Source organism: Arachis hypogaea, chromosome 20, assembly GCF_003086295.3.
Source record: "Arachis hypogaea cultivar Tifrunner chromosome 20, arahy.Tifrunner.gnm2.J5K5, whole genome shotgun sequence".
Classification (NCBI taxonomy): Eukaryota; Viridiplantae; Streptophyta; class Magnoliopsida; order Fabales; family Fabaceae; genus Arachis; species Arachis hypogaea.
The window spans coordinates 14,193,318-14,215,385 of record NC_092055.1 but is presented as its reverse complement, the minus strand read 5'-3'; the positions used below and the strand labels follow the sequence as shown (position 1 = coordinate 14,215,385).

At 33.9% G+C, this 22,068-nt stretch overlaps 2 protein-coding genes and 1 long non-coding RNA gene across 3 annotated transcripts; 1 reads left to right on the top strand and 2 right to left on the bottom strand.

Moving 5' to 3' along the window:
* The first annotated feature begins 1,166 nt into the window (after window positions 1-1,166).
* On the top strand, window positions 1,167-2,787 carry LOC112785471 (uncharacterized). The gene is made up of 3 exons (XM_025828934.2): window positions 1,167-2,030; window positions 2,226-2,372; window positions 2,557-2,787. The coding sequence occupies exons 1-3, from the start codon at window positions 1,167-1,169 to the stop codon at window positions 2,785-2,787; spliced, it is 1,242 nt and encodes a 413-aa protein (XP_025684719.2).
* Window positions 2,788-12,059: 9,272 nt separating this feature from the next.
* LOC112785069 (uncharacterized) lies at window positions 12,060-14,875 on the bottom strand. Its single transcript, XR_003194152.3, has 2 exons — window positions 14,049-14,875; window positions 12,060-12,478 (listed from the first exon to the last, which is right to left on the bottom strand). It is a non-coding gene; the product is annotated as an uncharacterized lncRNA (long non-coding RNA).
* Window positions 14,876-16,148: 1,273 nt separating this feature from the next.
* Window positions 16,149-21,563, bottom strand: LOC112785470 (uncharacterized). Its single transcript, XM_025828933.2, has 4 exons — window positions 21,139-21,563; window positions 19,324-19,599; window positions 18,647-18,784; window positions 16,149-17,690 (listed from the first exon to the last, which is right to left on the bottom strand). Exons 1-4 carry the CDS (start codon window positions 21,451-21,453, stop codon window positions 16,149-16,151), a joined length of 2,271 nt encoding a protein of 756 aa, XP_025684718.2. The 5' UTR covers window positions 21,454-21,563.
* Between the last annotated feature and the right edge of the window lie 505 nt (window positions 21,564-22,068).

Genomic DNA, 22,068 nt, shown 5'->3' with positions numbered 1-22,068 from the left:
ATGAGATAAACTATTAAATAGGGTTGAAGTGATACATAATTAAAAAAATATTTATCATCTATATTTTTTTGCAAATTTCAAAGATCTTTTTCCAACATAGTAGTTCCCTTTATCTCTTTTTGTCCTGTTGTGTTAATTCTTTTTTTTTTCTATTTTTTCTCTTTTAATTTAAGTTATATTTTTTAAATTTTCATTTTGTCTTCCTCATAGCTATATATGTTTACTTAGTTTATATGCATATCTTTAACATGTATAAACAAAATTACAAACATTATTGTTCACTACTAATCATATAAGCATAATCATTTACAAGTCAACATGAAGTTTATTTGTGAAGTAGTGGTGATATTATCATTCCAAGTAGTAGAGAAACTGCCAGATCTATTTAGAATAGAAATAGGTCTGCATGCTGAAGATGTTCTAAAGGAGTACAATGAAGAGAAATGGTTAATCAATATTTTAGCCACTGACACACGTGGTATTACGTGAAATTTTAAGCAATAAATTATCATCAAATATTTGGTACTGTGTAAAATTTTAAGCTTTATTTTGGTTCTAACCTCGTTGTACCTAAAAGTATAACTTATATCAATATGTCTTTTATGATTTTCGCTAAAAGAATTTAACAACCGAAAGAAATAAAACACGTAACAAATTAGATTTCAATAGAAAAAATGTTACCAAAACTTTTTTGTTTGTTATGAGACAAACTCTTAAATAGGATTGAATTGATACATAACTAAAGAAAGAAAAACAGTTTCATATAAGTTTAATATGCAGTAATGGTTGCAAACTCCACCAAAAAGTTTGCAAAAATTGACATCAGTTTACTTTGCAAGTTAGATCATTGTTCTACTATAAAAGCATTAGAAAATGCAAGACTTTTATATTCATAAATATTTATTTTCTATATTTTTTGTGAATTTCAAATATCCTTTTTAACATGGTAGTCCCCTTCATCTCTTTTTGTCCTGTTGTGTTAATTCTTTTTTTTATATTATAATACAAGTTCTATTTCTTAAATTTTCAATGTCTTTCTAAAAGCTATCTTTCTAAAAGCTATATATGTTTACTTAGTTTATTGCATAGGCTTAACATGTATAAATAGCATTACAGACATTATTGTTCACTACTAATCATATAAGCATAATCATATACAGGTCAACATGAAGTTTATTTGTGAAATGGTGAAATTATCATTGTCGGTTATAATAATACAATCGAGCATCATATTCTCACGAGAACTTGGGAGTCCAAATCATATCAAGACAGCTACTTTTTATACTAAAAAATTCGTATTAGAACCTGGAAAAATTACCAGAAAAAATTTTTTCGATGTTGAGTTTCCAAGAGGCCACACTGGAATTAAGAATTTACAAGCTGAACTAGTCGATGAACACGGAAATTCTATACCACTGTATGAGGCTTACCTACATCATTATTTCGTTTTTAGATATTTTGAGAATATCACCATGTCGCAATATGCTAATAAAAGTCAACCTGCCTATGGTAAGTATTTTAGGAGAAACGATGGTGTATGTCAAGGTTATGTTAATTCAATTTCTTGGGGACTTGGAGGTGATGCACGAAAAACTAGCGTAGAACTACCAGATCCATTTAGAGTAGAAGTAGGTATACATCCTGAGGATGTTCCAAAGGAATACGATGAGGAGAAATGGTTTATTAATGTTTTGGCTATTGACACACGTGGTACAGAAGATAAGAAAGGTTGTTCCCAATGCAGATGTGATCTTTATAATGTCAAAAGTCAAGATTTGAAAAACACAACAAGCATTGATGGAAAATTATTGTTTAGTAGTGATTACAAAGGAGGAATTTTTTGTTGTGAGAAAAAATCTCAATGTAAATTACAAAAAGGATACAAAAAAGAACAAAAGAGAAAAGTTACCCTTAAATATACAATATCATGGGTTGAATGGGATCAACACCAAGTGCCTCTTAAGTTTTATATTCTTGATGTTACTGATCAAGTGACATATAATGGATCAAAACCAATTCATAATTGTGCAGTAAGTGACAAAAATTTTGTTTTAATTAAATATTAAGACTTATACTTCACATGTTTCATACAATAATATATATTATCCTATATATTTTGATTAGTCAAGTAATATTTATTATGAAATAGAATTAGTATTAATAACTGGTTCATTTATCTACTTATCTAGGAAATAATCATAAAAATTTCTTTATTTGTTATATAGGTAGAGTATTCTATAATTCCGGAAAAGGCTAATGAAGAACAGTACTATATCAAAAAAACAAATGTTCCAATGGAAAAAGGTGGTAATGTCATTTATACTACTGCTCACATACATTCAGGAATTGTTAATGCAACTTTATATGGAGAGGTATACCATCACTTTCTTGCATAGTATTTACAATTAATTACATATCATAATCAATTATATTTATTTATCTATCTATCCTAAAGTTGTTTTTTAAAGACAATAAGATGATTCATCATCATCGTTGAAAATTAAATTTTGAAAAAATTGTCACTATTAAAATATGCCCTTTTTATTTTTAATTTAGGATGGAAGAATATTATGTGAAATTAAGGCGATTAGTGGAATGGGAAAAGAGGCAGGAAATGAAGAAGGTTATGCTATTGGAGCGTCTGGGTGCTACCCAAAACCAGGCTCTATGAAGATTAAAGATGGTGAAATTTTAACTATAGAATTTGCACATGAAAACAAATACACTACTGGACTTATGGGGCATTTTTATGTTTATTTGGCAGAAGAGTTGCCAAAATCTTTTTAAAATTATTGAGTATTACTAATGTTAATTTACTCTCTCTATGTTTTAAAATTAAAAAAAATAGTGAAAATCTCAAACAAATATATGAGAGAAGTTTATAGAGTGCATGAATAGATTTGATCTATGTAATTAAGTAGCTTCTTTGTCGTGAATTGTCATCGCATTAAAAATGTATTGACATAGTAATTACACTAATGTAATTTTTATTCAATTAAATGTATAAGAATTAAGAAACATGGAATTTTCTATTTAAAAAAAGGTGTTTGCTTTTCAGTGATCATGACACCACTGCAATCCTGTTGCTGTTGGGTTGGACGAAGGTGTATGCATAATAAATCAAGGGAATGTTTAAAAAGATTGATTAAATATTGATCCTTAATAATTTTAACACATTAATAAAATTATAGCACTTTGAAAATATTTGGATCAAAATTAAATTATTCTAAACTTTGAAAACACAATAAAAATATTGGAGAAATATAATGACCCAATTTTTAGTATGTCATGATCATACTAGAAGTTAGGCGTTACTAACTTGCTTCCATATTTATTAACTAATATTTATTATATGAGCTTGATTCATTGTTAAAAGCGCAGTTGTTTTACAGGATAATTTTTTGAAAATGCATTCGGTTTGATAAGCATGAACATTCATAAATAAGATCAAAGATAATCACAAATAAAGCAGGAACTTTCACATATTTACATCGCACATCAGTTTACGTCATATATATATATATATATATATATATATGACATCTCCTAATTCCTCTAGATTACAAAAGCGAGGGAATAACCCTTTAAGTCTTCAAAATTTTGATCCAAGTTGACGCCATAAAAATGTAAGATATCATCCATCACTCCTCCGAACGATCATACGTTATTATGGTGACTGAAGGGATTATCCTTGGATATAAAATTTCAAACAAGGGAATAGAGGTGGATCAAGCTAAAGTTGAAGTAATTAAAAAATTACCACCACCTGTCAATGTTAAGGCAATCAGAAGCTTTCTAGGGCATGCAGGATTCTATAGGAGGTTTATAAAGGATTTTTCAAAAATTGCAAAACCTCTGAGCAACCTGCTAGCTGCTGACATGCCATTTATGTTTGACACAGAGTGTCTGCAGGCGTTTGAAACTCTGAAAGCTAAGCTGGTCACAGCACCAGTTATTTCTGCACCAGACTGGACATTACCATTCGAACTAATGTGTGATGCCAGTGACCATGCCATTGGTGCAGTATTGGGGCAGAGGCATGACAAGCTTTTGCATGTCATTTATTATGCTAGCCGTGTTTTAAATGATGCCCAGAAAAATTACACAACCACAGAAAAAGAATTGCTTACAGTGGTTTATGCCATTGACAAGTTTAAATCATACTTAGTAGGATCAAAGGTGATTGTGTACACTGACCATGCTGCTCTTAAATATCTACTTACAAAGTAGGATTCAAAACCCAGGCTCATAAGATGGGTGTTGCTTCTGCAAGAGTTTGATATAGAAATAAAAGACAGAAAAGGGACAAAAAACCAAGTGGCTGATCATCTATCCCGGATAGAACCAGTAGAAGGGGCGTCCATTCCCTCTATTGAGATCTCTGAAACCTTTCTGGATGAGCAATTGTTTGCCATTCAGGAAACACCATGGTTTGCAGACATTGCAAACTATAAAGCTGCAAGATTCATACCCAAGGAGTACAGCAGGCAACAAAAGAAAAAATTAATTACTGATGCAAAGTACTACTTGTGGGATGAACCCTATCTCTTTAAGAGATGTGCAGACGGAATAATCCGTAGGTGTGTGCCTAGAGAAGAAGCACAGGAGATCTTAGGGTATTGCCATGGGTCATAATATGGAGGCCATTTCGGAGGTGAGCGAACAGCCACCAAGGTCCTCCAATGTGGCTTCTACTGGCCTACCATCTATAAAGATTCCCGAGAGTTTGTACGTAACTGTGACAGTTGCCAGAGAGCTGGTAATCTGCCTCATGGTTATGCCATGCCTCAACAAGGAATCTTGGAGATTGAGTTGTTTGATGTATGGGGTATTGTTCCGAGGGTTACCTGAAACTGTAGGTCGATCTCGGATGAGATCTTCTGTGCTGGTCGGAGATGACGTATCCGACTGGTGGGTGACGGCTGGAGTTGTTGTGTCCGACTTATTGGACTGGATGCGCTGCTGATCCTTCGTCACCGGAGGGTGGTGGTACCTTCAAGGGACTCCGATGCTTAAGTTAGCAAGGGTATTAAGCAGGTTTTTAGTAGAATCAGAGTATGAGTTATACCTGGGTGCTCCAGTGTATTTATAATAGTGTGGAGTGACCTTCTTAGATAAGATAAGTTAGTTATTTTATCTTATCTTATCTTATCTTTGAGTGAGGTCAGCTTATCTTCAAGGGAACCGCCCTTCTCTCTGTAGGCTTGGGATGCCTTTGGATTTGGGTCGTATTCCTCAAGTTGGGCCCCTTTTTGGGCTTTCCTGTCGATTAGGCCGAGCTCTTTGAGTAGAGGTCGGATAGCCTGACCTGAAGAGGTCGGTCGCTTTGTTACTGAACATCCCGGATCGGATAGCTCGACCCAGGGTGTGAACAGGTATTGACTTCATGGGGCCTTTCCCACCATCATACTCAAACACTTATATTCTGGTGGCAGTCGACTATGTATCCAAATGGGTAGAGGCCGTTGCCACACCCACTAATGATACTAAGACAGTGCTGAAGTTCCTCCAGAAACATATCTTCAGCAGGTTTGGTGTCCCTAGAGTACTAATCAGTGATGGGGGCACTCACTTCTGCAACAAACAGCTTTACTCTGCTATGGTCTGGTATGGCATTAGCCACAAGGTGGTAACTCCATATCATCCACAGACAAATAGGCAAGCTGAAGTCTCTAATAGAGAACTAAAAAGAATCCTGGAACGAACTGTAAGTACCCGTAGAAAGGATTGGGCGAGAAGCTTGGATGATGCTCTGTGGGCTTACAGAACAGCATTCAAGACTCCTATAAGGACCTCTCCATACCAGCTTGTGTATGTAAGGCCTGTCATCTGCCCGTAGAATTGGAGCATAAGGCTTACTGGGCAACCAGATTCCTAAACTTTGATGCCAAATTAGCTGGAGAAAAAAGATTGCTCCAGCTGAATGAGCTAGAGGAATTCAGACTCATTGCTTTCGAAAATGTCAAGCTTTACAAGGAGAAAGCAAAAAGGTGGCATGACAGAAACCTGTTCTCTAGAGTCTTTGAACCAGGACAGAAGATTCTGTTGTTTAACTCTAGGCTCAGACTATTCCCCGGGAAACTGAAATCCCGGTGGAGGGGACCATATGTGATTACAAGTGTGTCACCATATGGCTATGTGGAGCTTCAAGACATTGATTCTAATAAGAAGTTCATTGTTAATGGACATAGAATCAAGCATTATCTTGAAGACAATGTTGAGCAAGAGTGCTTAAGGTTGAGGCTAGATTAAAAGCTCAGCAAGGTCCAGCTAAAGACAATAAAGAAGCGCTTGCTGGGAGGCAACCCAGCCATTAGCAAAACCTATTTTTATTTAAATAATAATTATACGAGTTTAATATAAATAATCTTCAAGGTAAAGTATCAATTGCATAAGTTCACAGGGTTACAGAAGGATTCAGAGTACAAAACAGGAAAAAGGAGCTCAATGGCAAGAAAACGCCAGTAAGAGGTACAATTGGGCGTTAAACGCCCAAAAGAAGCTACAGATGGGCGTTAAACGCCCAAAACAAGCAGCAGTTGGGCGTTTAACACCAGGATTGTGGAGGGGAGGAAGTTTTTGTTCCCAACTTGATTTTTTTCAAATTTTCATATTTCCATCCATATTTTCTTGCATAAACATGTTCCCATACTTTCTTTTTTTTTTAAAACTCTTTTCCAAAAATATTAAAAATATCTTAATCCTAAAATTACATCTTTCTCAATTCTTTTTCAACCTCTTCTCAAATATTTTTCAAAACAAATCTATCTTTTTCAAAATTTTTTCAAACTCATCAATATCTTTTTCAAATCTTCACAATATTTTTAAAAACAAATCTATCTTTTTCAAATATCTTTCGTATCTTTTCAATTTTAAATTACATCTATTTCTATCATATCTTTTTCAAAAATTTTCGAAAACCCACCCCCCTTCCCTTTAAATCCTCGTTCGGCCTCCCTCCTCTCCTCCATAATTCGAACTTGGCTCTCCCTATATCCCTCTCCTTTCCTTTCTTTTGCTTGAGGACAAGCAAACCTCTAAGTTTGGTGTGTTTATCCATGATCACTAAGCCAATACCCACCAAGATCATGGCTCTTAAGGGAAAACAAACCACCTCAAGACGCAAGAAAGAGAATATTCCAAAACCACTTTGGAATCAAGGAAAGTTCTTAACCAAAGAACATTCAGACCATTACTACAAAATAATGGGTCTAAGGTCAGTGATCCCAGAAGTTAAATTCGATTTGAAAGAAGACGAATATCCGAAACAGGAGCTGGGAAATCCTAGCTAATCTTGAGACAAAGGTGGGAAGAAACATGGTTCAGAAATTCTACTCTAATCTGTGGCAGGCAGACAGACAGAGAATAGCTGGAACCGCATTCTATGACTATCGAACTCTGGTCAGAGGGAAGATTGTTCACACCCACCCTGACAAAATAAGGGAGATCTTCAAGCTGCCTCAACTGCAAGATGACCCGGACTCCTTTAATAGGAGAATGATGAGACCCAATAAGAGCTTAGACAAAATTCTAGAGGACATATGCCTCCCTGGAGCCAAATACACAACCAACACAAAGGGTGTCCCAAACCAACTCAAGAGAGGAGATCTCAAACCAGTCGCCAGAGGCTGGCTGGACTTCATTGGGCGTTCTATACTGCCCACTAGCAACCGCTCTGAAGTCACCATCAAAAGAACAGTGATGATTCATTGAATTATGTTGGAAAAAGAAGTGGAAGTTCATCAGCTGATTTCTTGTGAGCTCTACACAATTGCAAACAAGAACTCCAAAGATGCCAAATTGGCTTATCCAAGCTTAATCTTTCTGCTATGTAAAGATGCTGGGGTAAAAATGGGAGTAGATGAGTATATCTCAGTTGAGCAACCAATCACCAAAAAGTCAATGGAAGGACAAGTGCAGGACGACCCCATCAAGAGGAGAGCACAGGAGTTCCTCCCGAAAATTCCTCAATTTGAATATTGGGGGCGCCTAGAAGCATCTATCACCAAGTTACAAGAAGCTATGGATCAACTGAAGGAAGAACAGCAAAATCAAAACAGCATGCTCTGCAAACTGCTTAGGGAACAAGAAGAGCAAGGGCGTGAACTGAAGGAACTAAAGCACCAGAAGCTATCTCTTGAAGGACCAAGCACCCCACAGACTAAAGAGGCATCTACCTCCCAAAATAAAGGTTGTTGAGTCCTAATTCTGTGATAACCTTTTATCCATTTTAAAAGTACATGAGTATTAGAATTAGAGTCATTTGTCTTTATGTCCTTAATTTCCTTTCTTTTATTACTAATTGTCTGCTTTTTATGCCTATTTTATATTATTTCTATTAAATAATAAATAAAGATTAGAGTCTATGCCTTAAAGTTATGAATGTCCTATGAATCCATCACCTTTATTAAATGAAAAATATTTTAATTACAAAAGAACAAGAAGTACATGATTTCAAATTCATCCTTGAAATTAGTTTAATTATTTTGATGTGGTGACAATACTTTTTGCTCTCTGAATGAATGCTTGAACAATGCATATGTCTTTTGAAATTTGTTGTTTATGAATGTTAAAATTGTTGGCTCTTGAAAGAATGATGAAAAAGAGAAATGTTATTGATAATCTGAAAAATCATAAAGTTGATTCTTGAAGCAAGAAAAAGCAGTGAATACAAAAGCTTGCCAAAAAAAAAAAGAAAAGAAAAGAAAAATGGGGAAAAAAAGAAAAAAAGAAAAAGAAAAAGAAAAAGCAAGCAGAAAAAGCCAAAAGCTCTTTAAACCAAAAGGCAAGGGTAAAAAGGATCCAAGACTTTGAGCATCAGTGGATAGGAAGGCCTAAAGGAATAAAATCCTGGCCTAAGCGGCTAAACCAAGCTGTCCCTAACCATGTGCTTGTGGCGTGAAGGTGTCAAGTGAAAACTTGAGACTGAGCGGTTAAAGTCGAGGTCCAAAGCAAAAACAGAGTGTGCTTAAGAACCCTAGACACTTCTAATTGGGGACTCTAGCAAACCTGAGTCACAATCTGAAAAGGTTCACCCAATTATGTGTCTGTGGCATTTATGTATCCGGTGGTAATACTGGAAAACAAAGTGCTTAGGGCCACGGCCAAGACTCATAAAGTAGTTGTGTTCAAGAATCAACATACTGAACTAGGAGAATCAATAACACTATCTGAATTCTGAGTTCCTATAGATGTCAATCATTCTAAAGTTCAAGGGATAAAGTGAGATGCCAAAACTGTTCAGAGGTAAAAAGCTACTAGTCCCGCTCATCTGATTGGAGCTAAGTTTCATTGATATTTTGAAATTTATAGTGTATTCTCTTCTTTTCATCCTATTTGATTTTCAGTTGCTTGGGGACAAGCAACAATTTAAGTTTGGTGTTGTGATGAGCAGATAATTTATACACTTTTTGGCATTGTTTTTACATAGTTTTTAGTGTGATTTAATTAGTTTTTAGTATATTTTTATTAGTTTTTAAATAAAAATCACATTTTTGGACTTTACTATGAGTTTGTGTGTTTTTCTATGATTTCAGGTAATTTTTGGCTGAAATTGAGGGACTTGAGAAAAATCTGATTCAGAGGCTGAAAAAGGACTGCAGATGCTGTTGGATTCTGACTTCCCTGCACTCAAAATGGATTTTCTAGAGCTACACAAACCCAAATGGCACGCTCTTAATTGCGTTGGAAAGTAGACATCCAGGGCTTTTCAGCAATATATAATAGTCCATACTTTGCTCAAAGATAAAAGACGTAAACTGGCGTTCAATGCTAGTTCCATGTTACATTCTGGCGTTAAACGCCAGAAACAGGTTACAAGTTGGAGTTAAACGCCCAAAACAGGCTACAACCTAGCGTTTAACTCCAAAAATAGCCTAGGCACGTGTAAAGCTCAAGTCTCAGCCCCAGCACACACCAAGTGGACCCCGAAAGTGGATTTTTGCACTATCTATCGTAGTTTACTCATTTTCTGTAAACCTAGGTTACTAGTTTAGTATTTAAACAACTTTTACAGATTTATTATGTACCTCATGACATTTTCACGTTTTACATTGTATCTCTACGGCATGAGTCTCTAAACTCCATGATTGGGGGTGAGGAGCTCTGCTGTGTCTCGATGAATTAATGCAATTACTTCTGTTTTCTATTCAAACACGCTTGTTTCTATTCTAAGATATTCACTCGTACTTAACCATGATGAATGTGATTATCCATGACACTCATCATCATTCTCAACCTATGAACGCGTGCCTGACAACCACTTCCGTTCTACCTTAGATTGAGTGTGTATCTCTCAGCCTCTTAGTTCATGATCAGAGTCTTCGTGGTATAGGCTAGAATTATTGGCAGCTATTCCTGAGATCCGGAAAGTCTAAACCTTGTTTGTGATATTCCGAGTAGGATCAGGGAAGGGATAACTGTGAAGAGTTTCAAACTCACGAGTGTTGGGCGTAGTGACAGACGCAAAAGAATCAACGGATTCTATTCCAACATGAGTGAGAACCGACAGATGATTAGCCGTGCGGTGACAACGCATTTGGACCATTTTCACTGAGAGGATGGATGGTAGCCATTAACAACGGTGATCCACCAACATACAGCTTTCCATGGAAGGAGACTTACGTGCGTGAAGAAGAAGACAGTAGGAAAGCAGAGATTCAGAAGGCAGAGCATCTCTAAAACCTCAATCTGTTCTCCATTACTGCATACAAGTACTATTTAATTTATGCTTTTTACTCTTCATAAATATAATCACTCTTATTATTGATCTCCTGACTAAGAATTACAAAATAACCATAGCTTGCTTCAAGCCGACAATCTCCGTGGGATCGACCCTTACTCACGTAAGGTATTACTTGGACAACCCAGTACACTTGCTGGTTGGTGGTATGAGTTGTGAAAAGTGTGATTTACAATTCGTGCACCAATGCACATTAGCCATAGCGTTCCACTTCCATTGAGCCATAGCCTTCCACCTCCATATGAGCAAGGTGAACAGCCCTCACATACTGCCGGCAATGTGAACAGCCCCTCTCATTGACAAATAGTGTTACAATTCCGTAGGAGAAAGGTGTAGGTGTCCCCGTTGAAGGCAATTGGACCACATTGCATTGATGGATCCATCAATTTGTGAAGAAGGATCGTATGGCACTTCATATGATGTGAGTGATCATTCTAATTACATTGATGTCAATATCCCGTCTCTGAGTGAAGATGACACTCAACGTGTAGACAAGTTAAATTGTGTATAGTAGTATAATTGGTCATGTGTCTTTGCAACGTGTTTTTTATTTTATTTTTGGAGTTTTGATAGTGATACTCTTTGTTGGAAGGATTGTGATTTTGTTCATTTAATTAGAATTGCTGTGGATATTCTTTCTTTCTTTTATGCTAGCATGATGCTACGATTTCGACATATGATGTGTTTTTTTAATTCTTTTTGTTCACCATGTTGCTTTGATGTTTGCAACTTTAATTAGATTTTTATTCTCTAGATATTAACATGGATAGTGTTGTTTTAAATCAGTGTACTTTTGTTTGTTTATTAATTAGTGTTATCAATGAATAAGTGTTGTTCACCATGTTACTTTGATGTTTGCAACTTTAATTAGATTTTTATTTTCTAGATATTAACATGGATAGTCTTGTTTTAAATCAGTGTACTTTTGTTTGTTTATTAATTAGTGTTATCAATGAATAAGTGGATGTTGGAAGAGTTTTTACGAGTGTTGAATAGTGGATGGTTATCTTTTTTTGTGATATGTTCTTTGTTTTCAATTTTAGGAAGAAAAATTTGTAGACTTTATTGAGTTAGAGGATGATGCTACGGAATTGATTCATAAGGTGCAAAATTTATTCTATTGTTAATACAATACTAACAAGTTATTGGAAATTAATTATTTAAGTTTGTTCGGTGTTGAATTTGTGTTGTTTGAATGGATTTGTAGGAGAAAATCCCGTACGTAGGATTGCAATTTGTTTCATTGTAGCGGGCACAAGCGTTTTATTCTAATTATGCAAAGAAAGTTGGGTTCGTGATTAGGATTAGGAATACCAACTTTGACAAGACAAGAAAGGAATCAAGGATACCCATTAACCAATCGATACATTGCAATCGTGAATGTTATCGGGAGTTTCGAGTGAAGGCAGCATCTCGGATAAAGAAAATAACAACCACGAGATGTAGAGCAAGTATGTACGTGATGTTTGATAGGCAGAAGGATAATTGGATGGTGTCCAAATTAAAATTGAAGCATACCCACCCATGCTCTGCTAAGCAAGCTGTCAATTACCACGAGTATAGAAAACTGACCATGCATGCCAAGTATGTGATTCAGGACAACGATGAGGCTAGCATACGATAACTTCTATCAACATAAGACGCGGCCATTAGAAACAAATAAACTGATAAATTAGAATAAAAGTACAAATTTCTGAATGATATAGTACCGGCTTTTCCATGTCTTGAAGTTGATTTCTGGCAAAAGACCAAAAATTAATTTCAGGTATGAAGTTGTCTTTTATTCCCCCAAACTCAACAAAGCCAGTGGTACAAGAATAGGAAAAAATAAAATCATTATACATCAACCTCTATTAATGAAATGGAGAATAAAGAACACTGAAATAAACTAAATAAATTCAGTTTGGGATAACTATACATTTAATTTCAACCGTGGGACGGTTCATAAAAATTTACTTTGGTCAGAAGACACACCTATTTTAAGAGAATTTAACGCATTGCAACCAGTTAAGCGCAACATTATAAACCAAAATACATTCAGCCACCAAAGAAAACCAAGTTTCACTGTTTGTGTTTTCTAGATTAACTAAGTCACAAGAACAACAAAAAGGAGACATAAAGTAATTCAATAACAACATCTAGTGATCAAAGAATTATTATAACGCTAAAGACACAATTAACATATAGGTGTGCACATTAATATGACCAGAATTAGAATTACAACCATGAAAACTATATTATTAGAGTTCAGATAAAGGAGAACTACTCTAAAACACAACACCAGATAGTAGCAATGGTACCAAAATCTAAAGATAATAAAACAAAACTGAGATAGTGGTATTTATTACTATTCAAAGACAAAAAGGAGTGTTTTTTTACTAGAAACCACCTATATGTATATATGTTTAGTAATAGAATCTATCTTAATAAGCAAAAGGGTTACGATGGATACTATAATGTAGTTAAGGTGGTTCTGAAACATGTTTTAATGAGATGATTATGACTTATCAAAACAACGACAATATAGGCATAGACAGCAGGCAACATAGCAGCTTCGAATCTCATTTTAGGCAAAATCAACAAAATACATTCAATTTTTCATAACCCACAACTAATTTGAAATATGGAATGGCGCATAAAAAGTAAATTTGATCATAAGACACACCAATTTTATGTAGAATTTACACAATTGCACCTGTTGCTCGCTAGACCATAAACCAAATAACAACTCACCAATAAAAAGTTTCAACATCCAACTACTTATTTTTGGTTAATCAACACAATCAAAGGTCAAAGGATTAATTGGTTTTCCACATGTAGTCATTCAAAAACAACATCCATTAACCATATTCACATCATCGAACAACTAACGTAACAAAACAAAGACTAATCAATGACAACCAACATATTAGTTGAACCAAGGAGCGGTCCATGAAAATTAACTTTTAATCAGCAGTATAAATCATCACAAAACATCACTCTAAACACACATATGAAGTAATGTTCAATTGCTGCGATTACAACTAATACTTTCCCTTTTCCTTTTTCTTTTAACTCAGTAGTACAAAACATCACTCCTAATTTACAGTGATAGCTACCAGATATTTTCAAAACCCAATTATACATTGATCACATTCAAAATTAAATTCAACCCAGACATATAAACACATACTAATTTATTCTCCATTTTTCTAAAAGAATCCACAAATTCAAGGAACTATGTTGTATGAATGTCAAACCCTATGACATGCTCATAAATCAAACCCGGAACAAGCTATGTTTATGAAAACTGTGAAGTACCACTAACCTCTTATTGCAGCGCCGGTGCCCGGTGCTAAAAGAAAGACACGTTGTGTGAGGGGGCTCAGACACAAGGCAGGAAGCGGCGCTGGCTGGGGATGCATAGGTCAAATAGTAGAGGCGCTTGCTTGTTACTCGACGACGCAGGAAGACTTCAGCCGCGCCGTGTGTTGAGGCAGAGCAATAGGAGGCGCCGTCGGGTGGTACGCCAGACGGATGGATGCGTCTTCAGATGGGGGCCGACGATGACATGTAGAAGAAGCGGCGGCACTTGGGCGACTGCGTGGAGCAACTCACGAGGGTCGTTGTGTGGCGTTCCGGCGGCGTTGACTACCGTTGACGGTGGCAACCATCGAAGACTGCACGGCAGATGGGTTGTACGGCGCTGGAAGGGGGCGGTTGGGGGATGTGGCTGCACGGTAAAGGAGTGAGTAAATTAGGTTTACAATAGTAAATAAAAGATATTATGATTAACCTAGGTTAATTGGGAATGTGGCTTTTTGAATGAAATGGGTTTTGGGGTCCAACCCAATGAAAATTAGCAGGAGTTGACAAGACATTTATTGGTAACGTAGTAAAATTGAATTGGAATTGATTTGTTCTCCAAATTAAATTTTTTCTTTGAAATACATACAAAATAAGAACTAATTTAATCCTTCACTATTTAGATGATTTGATTTGAACGAACACGATTTGGTGTGTCAAGAATACAAAAGTCATATTTATTTTTTAGATATTAATATAAAAGAGAAGAATTTCAAAAAGAGAATAGGTGGTGGAGATGCGGCAGTGCAACGATTTGACGACCAGTGGCAATATCCAACCACTAGTGGTATTAGAAAACAAGAGTGCTAGAGAGCCAATAGATTTTGTTATTTGTAGTCATTAATTAATTATTATTAGTGTTTTTAATGGTATGAAATTACATCTAATGATGTGAAATTACTCATTTTTCTTTGATTAGTTAAGTGCTGGCTAAAATTTAATAAAAATACTGATTTCTAAACTTTCTCGTTAAAAAATAGTGAAAGATTATGTTGTAACTAAAGTATAAAAAAAATAAAATAATCAATTCAAATAAAAATTCTTAATGAAGTACATTCCGAATATAAATATTGATTTGTAAATCAATTTTATTAAATAAAAGATTCCGAACACAATATTTAAAATTTTAACTCAATTCATTTCGATTCAAATTAATTTAAGAAATAATTTATTCTGAATTAGTATATATATTTTCATCCTATTCCTATCAATATAAAAATCACATTCACGACGTAACCCATTAACTTTGTGGGCCCTATAATCCATTTTGCTCATTTAGTTGGGCTACAATGAAGTATAATTTGAACTTTCATCTAATATGGCTTCTTTGTCCAAATCACACTAAGAGTCTAAGACTCTGACTCATCAGAAAAAAAAAAAAAAATCACACTAAGATGTTGATCAGAAACACCCACACTAAGAATTCAATGCCTAGAAAAAAAAGGAAAAATGAAAAGAACATAAAAGGCACATGAATGAAATAGGGGGTTATCTATATACTTAAGTATAAATAGTCTACTATAATTTTATCCTTAACCCATATACTCTGCCAAAATTTGATTCTCGCTCCATCCTCCAATATCCTCCACTACTAATTGCAAGAACTAACCACCCTTTTTCATAATGGGTAGTCCTACTTTTTGAAATGCCACAACCATTTAAGTAAAAGAGTTAGATTTGCCAATTCAATACCACTAACAACCATATCCCCTTGGCTTTTTTATTTTTGTATAACTTTCCACTCAACCATTGACAAACCCTGTTAATAATAAGTAAAATGATTACAATTCAATTTATTATGCGTCAAATAATTTATTATTATTATTATAAATATTATTTCGTTAAAAGAACCTTTAATTAAATTTAGAAATTTATTGTTATTATAATAATTATAATAATGAAAGATAGTTTTTTTATAATTTAATTCAAACTATTTTTAGTGATAGGATTATTGAAAAAAAATATCAATCATTTGAAAAAATAGACAAAACTAGTATTTAAATTTATAACTCTGTATCAATTAATACAAATATTAATTCCGCTAAATATTGTCCATGAATTTTTAAGTAGTATTACCAAAAAAGGCTTCTCTTGTAACCAATCTAATACCTCTAACCCACAACTCAGCCATTTGCACCCCACCCTCACATACAAAATGCACTTCCTTATTCTTTGTAGTAACCACATGAAAAATTCCTGCTTCATCAACATCAAACTTCTTCCTTCTATTCCACCTAAATCTCTCACTTGCTCCAACCTTAGCATTTTCACAAACCACATTCCTTTTACTTGCTTTTCCCCACCTTAAAATCCCAGCAACCTTAACCATCCTGAGTTGTTTGCTATGCGGTGATCCTTTACCACACTTTGTGTGTTTCTTAACTCTACCACCACACAACACTAACCTTCTAGCTACCTCATCTAATATCAAAAACTCTGCTTCATTTCCATTTCCATTTTCTCTTGCTAGTGAAAGTGCTGTCTCATGCCTCTCATTCTCAACTTCACATTTGGCTCCAAATGAGATCAAAAGCTTACACATGTCGCCGCGGCAAGCTTTAGCCGCTAGCATCAATGGGGTGTATCCTTGTGAATCAAACGAATTCACATCATAATTCCCTTCTTTTAACAGCTTTTGAACAATGTCTATGGCTCCATATCTTGCTGCCCTGTGTAAAGGATTCACTTCGTTAGAACCTTCAATTTCACACCCTCTTTTAACCGCGAATTCAAGCATCACCTTTTGAAATGCTTCACCATTTTGGCTAACATCTATGAGGTTAAGTGCTGTCAAACCATACTTGTTTTTAAGCTCAAGTATGTCGGCGCCGGCGAAAAGAAGAAGCCTAAAAGCCTCAACATTACCCATAGCAGCCGCGATCATCGCGGCCGAGAAACCATTTTCATTTTGCTCATTCATATCAATGTTGCCATTCTCAATAAGTTTCTTAACACCCTCTATGTCATTCGCGCGAGTCGCAAACAACAAAGCAGAAAATCTCGAAGCATTGCTTGATTTAACAACCTTTCCTGATCTAATCACATCAAGGATTACTCTCTGGAACACATTACTCCATTGAACAGAATTCGCTATGGAAGCTAAACAATGACCAGATGAATTCACCAAACCCAAATCAGCACCTGATGATGCTAACACTTTAAGGCACTTCTCATGCTTATACCTTACACAAATCATTACTGCAGTGTCACCAGATTTTGTTCTTGAATCCAAGTCACACCCACCTTTAATCAAGCATTGAAGAATGCTGCATGATCCAAGCCTTGCAGCCATGTGAATTGGGTGCACATCCGTTTGCACCGGCGCTTCAACATTCGCGCCATTCTTTAGAAGTATGTTAAGAGCTTTCTCATTGTTGCAGATAATGGCATGGTGCAAGAGGGTTCTTCCAATGTGCAATGTATTTGGGGAAATATGGCTAAGAAGCATCTGCAATATAGAACCAGTGGATTCAAAATATTCCACAGCACACCATGTTATAGGGTATGCTTCGGCTAGACCAACACCAACTCGAAATTCTTCCCCTGTTTCTGTTTCCCATGACCATGCCCCTAGTTTCACCTTCATATCAAGCTTTACACCAACCTGTTTCCATAGTTATAGATCTTGAATAAGTAACCTTCTAAATAATTTGCATTCAATATAGAACAGTTTTACTAGGAACTAACTTTTTTTAACTAACAATCGGCCAAAACATATCGTTAAAAATCAGTAAGTTATATAATAATTGGAGTTACTTCAGTATCATAGCAATTTTCTTTTGTCCTAAGTGTGCTAACTGAGGATCATTACTGTGTGTGCAGTAACTATGATTGCTTCAAGAACTTAGAGATACACATTTGTGGAGGATGGATCTTTTTCATATGATATTTTTGTAAGACCTTATCGTTTTAGACTTGCATTTAATTAAATATCATAAGTAGCTGAGATGTTAAGACTGTAGGCATCTTAAAAAACTCCCATAATAGTATTATCTAAAATCTTCAGTTGATTAATCGGTTGCACATTTTTCGCATGTAATAATGTTAGTATTCATACTAATACAATCAGGAAAAGATTAATAGTTAAATTGGTTCTTGAAAGATAAGGTATTTTTTAAATTTATTTTTGGAAGATTTTCTTAATTAAATTGATCCATCAAAAATTAAAAATTAATTATATTTGTTCTTCAATCACTCCAGTAATAATTTTTGAATGATGTTGTGAAATATTTAATTCACAACATACATGATACTTGATAGTTGATATGTCTAATTGAATATTAACCAAATATATTTATGAAAATATATTTAGTTCTTTTCTCTAATTACATAAACCATATTCTCAATATAATCTAACGATTAAATTGATAGATTTTTAAATCATATTTAGTCAACGTCTAATTAAATATGTTAAGTATGCTATTAATTAACATTCCACATCATCAATTGTTGAGCGAAAGATTAATTTAATTGATAAAATCTTTTAAAAATAAATTTAAACAATGTCTCAATTTTCAAGAACTAATTCAACTGGTAACCTAAAGTGAAACCGAAGGATACCTGCAACAATAATCTGACAACATCAATCTGCCTGCTAACAACAGCAGCGAACAAAGCATTGCAATCAACATTGGCGTGGAGAAATGGCTTCGAAGATTGCAGCAATGTCCTATCAATTGCATTCACATCCACTCCATGCTGCAATGCGGAAAAATGTCATTATTTTTGTTATGGATAAATAATCAAACGTTGTTCACTTTCACCATATAATAAAAAGACGAAAATGCTTTTTTTACACTTAAGAAGTTTAGTATGTATTTAGAGAGTTATCATTAGATTAAGGTGAAGACTTCCGTGTACTTCTCCTTACGTGGAGTTACTAGTTAAAAATCATAAAATAATTTGACATATTTAAATAAATTATTAACTAATAATTTTTAATTAACAATTTTATATGAAAATAATTATATATAAATTTTAACTATAAATTAAACTATGAATTCTATTTATTTCTCACATGTCATTCCAAAATTTTAAAATTCACCATTATTTTGAAAAAAATAATTTAAATGAGTGAAACAACTTCAATTAAATTAAACAATAAAATTTAAATGAGTGAAAATAATGAGATAATTTTTACTGAAGTTAAACCAACTTGATTGGATTGGTTAACAAAAAAAATTGTACATTAGTACATGTAATGTAACACTCCTCCAGAAAATAATGGGTGTTTTTACCTTGATGAGTACGTCAACAACATCAACGAAGCCTCTGGAAGAAGCAGAGACAAGAGCATGAACAGCAACATGAGGACGAATCATGTGTGTCTGCATGAGAAGCTCACTAAACCTGGCACGTCCCATGTAGCTTGTTTCCATCAAAGCCTCCTCACATGCATGCTGTGATGCCCCGCCATTGATGAGCACCTCCAACACTTTTAGATGCCCTTCCCTCACCGTCGCCGTCGTCGCATACCCGCGAAACACTCTCGTGTTTATGTCGCCTCCGACACTCTGTCCAATTCAAAATGTCCCAATTCTGCTATCAATCAATCAAGTCATATACAAGATTGAAAAATAAGATTCAGTTATTTGGAATTAGTATAATTAAGTATTCTTTAAATATTGTTTATGGATCTTTTAAATTTTTATTTTAGATGATAAAGTGTGATTTCTCGTCTTTGAATATTTTTTATTTTATGTTTTTTTGTCCCACTTATAAAATAAATATTAAAAAATTATACTTTATATTCTAAAATAAAATTCAAAATTTAGAGAATATAAATCCTAATAAATCCTTAAAAAATTGACTAAAAACTAAATCTTAAATGACAAATAGTATTTTTTTTATTCATTTTTGGGGTCAATTCACAATTATTTTTGAAGCAAATAACCGTTTTGACCCTATAACATTATAATTTTAATAAAATAAATATAAAAAAATATAAATGACAAAATAATCTGAAAATATATTTTATTAGACAAATTAAACGAATTATTTAGTCAATTTACTAATATATTTATATACATTTAATTTATTTTTATCAAATAAAATATATCTTTGACAAATTTATTTTGTTATTTGTATTTATTAAAGTTCATTTTGTAAAAATACAAAATAGCTATTTACTTATATATATAAAACAAAAGTAAGTTAAAAAAAAGGAAGTTTACATTGAAAAAAAAAGAAGAATCTCAGGCATTTACATATATAACAAAGAGTTTAAATTTCTCGATTAAAATACAAAGAAATTGATACCCAGATCACACTCTTTGATCAATGAGGTTCCAATAATTGAGAAAAAAAAAAGTTTGAAACATGAACAATTTGATTGTTGCTGCATTCATATGTTGGGACAAATCATGTATTTCACATTGAATGCACTTGTTCTACGCATATATGTTTCTCATTTCTAATTATTGCCTCTAAGTTTTTAAAAAATATTAGAGTAAATATCTAATTTATTACTTCATGCTTATTTTTACAAAAGACTACCAAATCCTTTACCAAATATAAATAATAAAAAATATTCATAATAATTTATTTTTTAAGAAATATGAAGTCCTTTTAAACAAAAAAGACGATATCTTTTTTTATTGAAAAAATAACTATTATTGTATCCTTCAAAACAATTTTTATTTATTTTAAAAAATGACATATTTCTCTGACAATAAATAATTAAAATCACTTTATCATTTTTTTAGAAGATGTAATCCTACCTAATTCGAGTTAAATAATGTCCACCCATCAAATTATTAAAAGAATATTATATAAATATAAAAAAAATTGTTATCAAATTTATCGATTATATATAAATACATATTGTTTATTTTAATAAATGTTTTTATTGATTTATTAAAAAAAATTAGAGTGACAGCGTATTCAACAATCAAGAGAAGAGGAGAAGAGCTAATGAATTATAGTTCAAGTGACATAGTCTCTTCGTACTCAATTAAGAAGATTCAGATCCGAGTCTTCCTGTCTTTCATATAAAAAAAAGGAAAAAAAAAAAATAAGGGAAGAGGAGAAGAGAGAATTGAAATATTAACTACCAAAAGCTTTCTGAGTAGAGTCAAGTTGTTAGAATGCGCGGCAAGGAACAGAGCAGTAACCTCCGTCTTGAACTCCTCGTACACCGATTTAACTCGGTGAGCCGACTCATCGTTCAGCACGATCTCCGTCGTTTTGGACTTAAACGACACCGTTCCCACGAAGTTCACGTCCACGTAGAGATCCGCCATTAGCTCCAACGCAGTGTCGTTTTTTCCGTAATGAACAGCATCAACCAGCCTCTGCGACACTTCTCTCTCATAATCAATCGGAAAAACCTGTTTCCGTATCGATCCAGAATTCACCAACATCATCATATACTTCCCTTTTTCTTCTTGTGTTGTTGAAAACTGTTCCTATAAGACTTTACGGTGTGATGAGTACCGCTTTTTAATTTTTTAGTTTTTTGTGATTGAGAATGAATAAAAGGAGCAAGAGAATGGGCAGAAGGGAAGCATCATTATATATAATTATGTATAGGAACTAGGAAGTGAACAAACCCTGATTTTGTAAAATAATACAAATTAGGAAGAAGATTATATAATCCAGTTTTGCATGGTAAATGCCAACTGGCGTCGTTGAAAGTAACTGACCATTTTATCTTAGAAAGTACATCCATAGTTTGAGGGATATTGGTGAATACTCTTATGTTATTGTAATTTATTACATGGCACGATATATTTTACTAAATATGATTTGGTCAAAACATTTAACGGTTTATAATATTTGTTTATATCATGATCTAAAATAATATCATGATTCAAAGTTATTAACCCAATTTCTTTAAAACTAAGGAGACTCAACCGTACGAGTCTAAATATATAGGAGCACGGATCTATCGAATTTGTTCAGGACATGAGTTCTACGACCGGAGTTCGATCCGACTTGTATGACAAATAAAACATTGTCAATCGCCACTTCATATATTAATT

What these genes read in the sequence shown, in the direction of transcription:
- LOC112785471 (XM_025828934.2), top strand. Translation starts at nt 1,167, where the DNA reads ATGAAGTTTATTTGTGAAATGGTGAAATTATCATTGTCGGTTATAATA. An exon ending in AACCAATTCATAATTGTGCA is followed by an intron (nt 2,031 to 2,225) that starts GTAAGTGACAAA and finishes TTTGTTATATAG; the next exon opens with GTAGAGTATTCTATAATTCC. An exon ending in ATGCAACTTTATATGGAGAG is followed by an intron (nt 2,373 to 2,556) that starts GTATACCATCAC and finishes TTTTTAATTTAG; the next exon opens with GATGGAAGAATATTATGTGA.
- LOC112785470 (XM_025828933.2), bottom strand. Translation starts at nt 21,453, where the DNA reads ATGATGATGTTGGTGAATTCTGGATCGATACGGAAACAGGTTTTTCCG. An exon ending in TTGTTGACGTACTCATCAAG is followed by an intron (nt 18,785 to 19,323) that starts GTAAAAACACCC and finishes TCCGCATTGCAG; the next exon opens with CATGGAGTGGATGTGAATGC. An exon ending in TTGTCAGATTATTGTTGCAG is followed by an intron (nt 17,691 to 18,646) that starts GTATCCTTCGGT and finishes CTATGGAAACAG; the next exon opens with GTTGGTGTAAAGCTTGATAT.